Source organism: Apis dorsata, unplaced genomic scaffold, assembly GCF_000469605.1.
Source record: "Apis dorsata unplaced genomic scaffold, Apis dorsata 1.3 scaffold_82, whole genome shotgun sequence".
Lineage (NCBI taxonomy): Eukaryota > Metazoa > Arthropoda > Insecta > Hymenoptera > Apidae > Apis > Apis dorsata.
In genome coordinates, this window is record NW_006263380.1 from 370291 (window position 1) to 376584 (window position 6294).

The 6294-nt window shown below is 35.0% G+C and overlaps 1 protein-coding gene across 6 annotated transcripts in view; it reads right to left on the reverse strand.

The window, feature by feature from the left end:
• LOC102681972 (QRFP-like peptide receptor) overlaps positions 1-6294 on the reverse strand; it is a 51002-nt gene that overhangs the window by 38199 nt on the left and 6509 nt on the right. For 5 of the 6 annotated variants that reach the window (XM_006610896.2, XM_006610895.2, XM_006610897.2 and 2 more), the window contains exons 2-3: positions 2895-3290; positions 1284-1414 (exon numbers count right to left, since the gene is read on the reverse strand). In XM_006610896.2, coding sequence (XP_006610959.1) covers positions 1284-1414; positions 2895-3027 — 264 coding nt within the window. In that variant the 5' untranslated portion in view covers positions 3028-3290. The remainder of the gene's footprint in view (positions 1-1283; positions 1415-2894; positions 3291-6294) is intronic. The other variant, XR_004149666.1, reaches the window with a different exon arrangement.

Consider the following 6294-nt stretch of genomic DNA (forward strand, 5'->3'; position numbering starts at 1 on the left):
TTTTAAAAAGAGATTGCCAACGTTAATGCACACCGTGTTCTTAGCGAATTACGATTCCGTTTGTTTCTTTAGAAAAAGAAGGAAAACACGAAGGGAAAAGCTTCCATGTGTCATAGCTGGTCAAGATAAAGCCCGTTAAATCCTAAAGATAAGCTGGTCAAGCTCGATTGGACCCGTCGTAAAATAAATAAAAATAAAAAAAGAAAAAAGAAAAATCGCATAAAACGAAATGCAATTGTGCCGAGATATAAAAGAAGAGCTGAATCACTTTTCGTATGTGTACTCTCGCCCCGTTTCTCGGATACGTAATTTTAGAACTTGGCACAATCCGATTTTATTTTGATTCCGGTCAGAAGATCGCGGCGCCTTCCTGACACTGACTTCGTGCTCTATCTCCACCAGACAACGTGTCTCGATATCCTTCTCCTTGCATTTTAACACAAAAATTTTACCATCTGTTGCTTGCCTTCCAACTTCTAAAAAAGATCAATTTCAACGTTTATAAATGCAACGATTGGCAAATAATTATTTGAATAAAGGAATAACCAATAATTCTCTTTCCCCAAACAACCGTAACGTGGAAAATAATATTTGTAAACGAGTTGAGTCGAATTCGAGAGGAGAGTTCGTGCAAAATGAAAAAACTAAAGGGTTGAATGATTGAAAAATAAATAAATTTTCCGCGCTTCAGATAAGCGGAACATGATCGAAACAATCGATCGAGAATAATTCATGAACAATTGACAGCGTTGGAATAAGATGAATGTTTCGGAGATAAAATATGTTTCGCGTGACAAGTAGTCGGTAATGATAGAATAATATTCGATAAATTAATCTATATAAATATGATTAATTATGATAAATTAATAAAAGGAATTGCAAATATAATTTCGATGAAACGAGTATCAAAGGATAAATTAAATATGATATTCGACGAAAAATCATCGCGCTGAGAATATTAATTAAATAATTATATTAATTAAATAGATGAATCTTTGTAAATATACGTTTGTGAGAACAAACATATTTATTAAATAATAAAATTATTATTAATTTAAATTACGAACGATACTCATTTCTATATTTCTATATTTATCATTTACTTTCTTCGAATAATTGCTAATAATTGCTAATAATATTAAATAAATTGTTTTCCATTTGTAAAATTTTCCAATATTTTCTTGCTCGATTGTAAAATTTTCGTAACGAAAGAAAATTAATCGTTCATAAAATGGGTTGGTCGTAAAAATTTTTAGCAGTATTATATTTTATAGAGGACTCACCTTCACGGGAATGCAAAAGAGTATAAGCAAAAGATCGGCAGTTGCCAAACCACCTAGAAAGACGTTGGTCGGTGTCGCTGGTAAAGGTCTCAGTCTGGGGCACAGTGTTGAACCAATGATGACGACGTTTCCTGAAATAAAACTGTTACTGCACTGTTTCTGCACATTCGTTTCTCATCAAAACTTGATAATTACCACGCCCCCCTTCTAATTAAGGCCGAGCAACTTTCGAGGGAATACAATCGCGAAACGATCGAAACATCATGTCGAATAGGATCATCATCCAACTTAAAAACACGTGTTACTCAAAGTTTATATAACGAATCAATTTTCAGAAAATTTCCAGTTAATGTAATTTATATTAGAGATGAGAGAATGGGTCGATAAAATGTCGAGATGTTACGTATCGAAAGATATTTTAGTCGAATCAAAGTGATTCATTGTTCGCTCAGAAATAATTATTTGTGATTTTTCTTTTAATTTCTTTTAATTTTATACGAATAATTCAACCGTGTGTGACGATTTATTTATTTCATCGTTGTTGAATAATATCAAATATCTCTTTTTATTAATGAACAATTTTATACAAAAATCACGAATCTAGAAAAAAATAATTCTCTAAAAGATAAATTTTTATTCAATTATGAACAATAATTAATCTTTATGTTTCATCTTTATCTCCACTTTTCCAGGAAATTTTCAATAGATGATAAATATGCAAATGAGACATCTAAAAACTTTTAATTAACCCAATTGATAAGTAGATGGAATAATAAAAATATTTGTAATTATCATATGAACAAATGTTATAATATAGAAAAATGTACGATAAAATTAAATCAAAAATGCGTTGAAAATAAAAAGGAAATTTTTTTCCAATTGTTCACTGACTCATCCGATAATAAGGAAAAACTACAACTAAGTTGCAAGTGTTTGAACAACTCTTTAGACCGAAATAACGTTTGTTCGTGGTTCTAAACCATTCAATTCAATAAATTCAAAATACATTTTATTCGCAGCGTTGAAATGAAAATTGGAATTGAAGTTTAATCAATTGATCGTCGATTCGCCGATGGTGTACCGTTTTTCATCAATCCTTGATTATATTCTCCCCTCAATCGCTTCTCTCCAATTTCTGTTTTTTTCCATTCAACGTTACACGAAAACTTTTTCAAATGAACCAAACAAAAGAAACTTGTAATGAAAACAGATTTTCAAATTCAATTTCGTATCAGCGTTTTCTTCTCCCGTATATATATATATATACGAAAACAAACAAGAAAATTATAATAAAAATGGATAATAAAAATATCGCGATTCTTTTCTCTCTAATATATTTTACAAAACTCTCCTAACCTTTTTCTCCTCGATAAAATTTTTAAATTCTCCTCGCAAAAGTATCGATTTCCACCCAACTTAACTCGCTGATCAAAAACTATCCGATCCAGGTCACTTTTGATCTCACTTTTAGTCGGCCATTATTTACAGAGGGCATGGGGCAAAAGTGACCGAGCGAAAATTAAGAAGAAGAAGAAGAGGAAGAGGAAGAGGAAGAGGAAGAGGAAGAAACACGAGGAAACGAGGCAAAGTATAAAGTGTATTTTCGCTCACCGATTAATCCGAGGAAAAACGTGAGGGAGTAGACGACGAGGACAGGCCCCAGTTCCGCCCAATCGAAGTGGCTCAACGAGTCGTTGATATCGTAATCGATAAAATCGTCCGTGGCATTTGTCTCGTTCGGCATGGCTGAGATTAACTTCTTAACGACACTTGAGAAGCAACTTGTCCACCGTTCACCACCCCGTTTTCCATCCTGGCCGCCTCTCACACGCTTCGACCAACTGCATCGACAATTTTCGACGACCTCCCTTCCTCTAACGCGATTCCTTGGGAACCCTTCCTTTCCCCCGCGACCACAAATCTTCCTCCGCCCTCTTTTCTTCGCATGCTTCCCTTGCCACCGTTTTTACGCGCCACCACGTCGTTGCGTTGCCACACTCTCGCCCCTGCAATATAAAAGAGATCGTCAATTCAATGTTTCGGTGTGTTTTCATCTAGAGAAAGATATTAAGATTTAGATTATTGAATCTTGCTTTTTCGTATCCACGATAAATCGTATAATTTCGAATCATAATTAATAATTAACTCTTGATCTCGGATGAGGGGAGAAAAAGATCAAATCTCGTGAACTGAGATTAATTTTCGCGGAGAAAGGTTACGATCGTGTCTATGATAAAAAATCGTGATAATTTTTCATAGATCGAAGCAAATAAAAATAAAAAAAATTTGCATAATAATGAATGTTTTTTAAAAGCGAAAATACGAATGGAATACCGTGATACGATTATTCACGACCACTTCCTTACGAAGAAAGTGCTGATATATATATATATATAGGATTCATTGGGAGGAGAAGCAAGAGAATTAAAAAAGACGCAAGGGAACGGAATAGGAAATCGTTAGATTGAGAATCAGCGATGCGAGCAACGTGGACAAACAAGCGATTCGATCGCTAAAAGGGCGTTTAACTGGTTGAACACAGGAAGGCCTGGCTTCGGTTTAAAAGCCACGAATGCCACAATCAGCAGTCTCTTAAACACACAAGCTTTGCTGTAATTTCAGCGTGTAACGCGCCGGCCAACCGGTGCAGAGAACGAAAATTGCCTCCTATATTACTCTCGCCTTGAAATTCCACATAGCAAGTAATCTCCAAATGTACCTTTATACCTTTATTACCGCGCTACAAATACAAAAATAATATCCTCGACATTTTTTCCTCTTTTTTTCTCGACGAATTTCGAAGAGAAGGGGAGGAAAGTATTGGAAAACCTCATTGCCTCGTCAAAAATTACGCGTAATTTAATTATTCGAATTCTCGCGTCGAACAATTTCGATCCTCCAACTTTCGCGAATTTTCACTCCTGTATAATCCTCCGTGTCGCAGGACAGGGGGGAGAGGAGGGCATTGAGAACACAGAGCTGAGCGTTCTCTTTTCTCTTATCCGCCCCGTTTGAAAAAAAGAAAAAGAGAAAAGCCGGGCGAAACGATGTTCGCGCTTTCAAGATTCTTTCCACGACGTATTGAAGCGCCACGCTAAAATCATGAAAACGTGGGAAATGCATCGCGCGTTACACAACCGTGACCTCGTTCTCTCTCGAGCTTCTTCGTTAAAATCTGATTGCCAATCGAGATTCGTTTCATCTTCGTCGCGGAAATTTCGATAAACTGCCAAACTTCTTTATTATATCGTTTTGCTACAAAGAAAGAGGGAAGAGAGACATCGATTTTTCGAAAAAGAAGTCATAAATTATCGATATTTTTAAGGAAAGAAAGAAAATGTTTCTTTCATCCTCTTTATATAGGGAAAAGAAAATGATGAAAAAATAATAGGAAATCCGTGAAAAATTGTTGGAAAAATCCTTTGATTTTTCTAATTATTCACGGCGAGATTTAATTTCACGCAGATGGATGAGATTTAATTTCCATTACGAAAGATCAAAGCCGGGGACAATTTTAAATTCACTTTTGAAGTCAAGTATAAGCGATGTTTCATCTTTATCCTCGTAGCTCCTTTTTTTCCTTTTTCGAAAAATCAAACGTTAAACAAAACGCGACAAAATTCTAGGCTAATTTCGTTTTCTTTCTTGATGGAAAACTGCGGAGAGAATGTAAAGAGAAATACGACCCATCTTGTCGAAACGATTAATTTATACCGTAATTCCTGATTGCAGTTTCAATTCGTTCGCGATTCGACTCAACGACACATTAGACTTAACGATTTGTGCGGATGCCAGCATGTTCCACGTAACCGCAGTAAACTCATGGTTAATATGCAATCGAAGAGAGATTCCCTTTATTGATTGTCGATATATCCGTCGAGGATTGACAACGTGACGAAGGGTTATCAAGGGAAGATGGTTAAGATCATTTTGGTAGATTGCTCGTTGGGACAATGGATGGCTCGACGAATGGAAAATCGAGGATCAATTAACGAAGCATTCTCTAAATCTTTTAATTAAATAAATAAAGAAATTGAAATATAACACTAAAATTCCTTCAAAAGCTCTTTCATTTACTTCGATTGTTATTTCAAATTGAAAAGAATAAATTTTATTTAAATCGTACTCTGTTATTTTTTGATGCAACTCGAAAAAAATTCCGTATCCCGCAAATGAAGCTCGATTGACCCTTCATGATTGGAAGCGAACACTCGTGCAATGGGGGAGAGAGATTATATCAATTCGAGTGGCGACTTGGACGAAACTCATCCGTGCATCAGTGGTGATCAAATACCAAATTTTACGAAACTAAAATTATTAATTTTCTCTCGACTTTACTCGTTTAACTTCGGCAAATTTTTTTTTTTTTTTGTTTTAAATAATTAAACAAGCGAACTGGTTCAAACCGGTGGATTCCATGATTCTTTGCTCACGGCGTACTAAATCTAACGTAATTGCCTCGCGTAAATCCCGTATAAGTACTCGTCCAGGTGTTCACTTACAAAATCGATAATCGCTGTACAGTCCACGACACTAGATCTCGGTACACCAATCATTGAGAATCAGTTTTAAGCTAATGTATTTTTCCTGTCTCGAGTGTTGAATTAGCCTCGAAACGATATTGCATATATTTTATGGAGGATATACTTTATAGTCTTTGAAAAGTAAGAACACGTTCGTGAATATACCAAGATCTGGAATAAAATGGATTTTTTCGCGATATTATTTTTAATGGGTGTAAAAATGAAAAATAGAAAAGAAGGGGAAAACGTTTCACGAGTAACGGTGCGAGAACTCTTACGTGTTTTTTTTTTTTTTTTTCTCATGACTCGATATCTCCTGACGCGCTTTAAAATCTAACGTGTATTATCAGATTTTCGTTTTAAGAGGAAATTGATTATCCAACTGATTTCACGAGAGAAGAAGATGAATCGTAGATACCGTCCATATTTCAAAAAGTGAATCTAACAAATAATTGAAACGAATAAAGAATACGTAATATATATATATA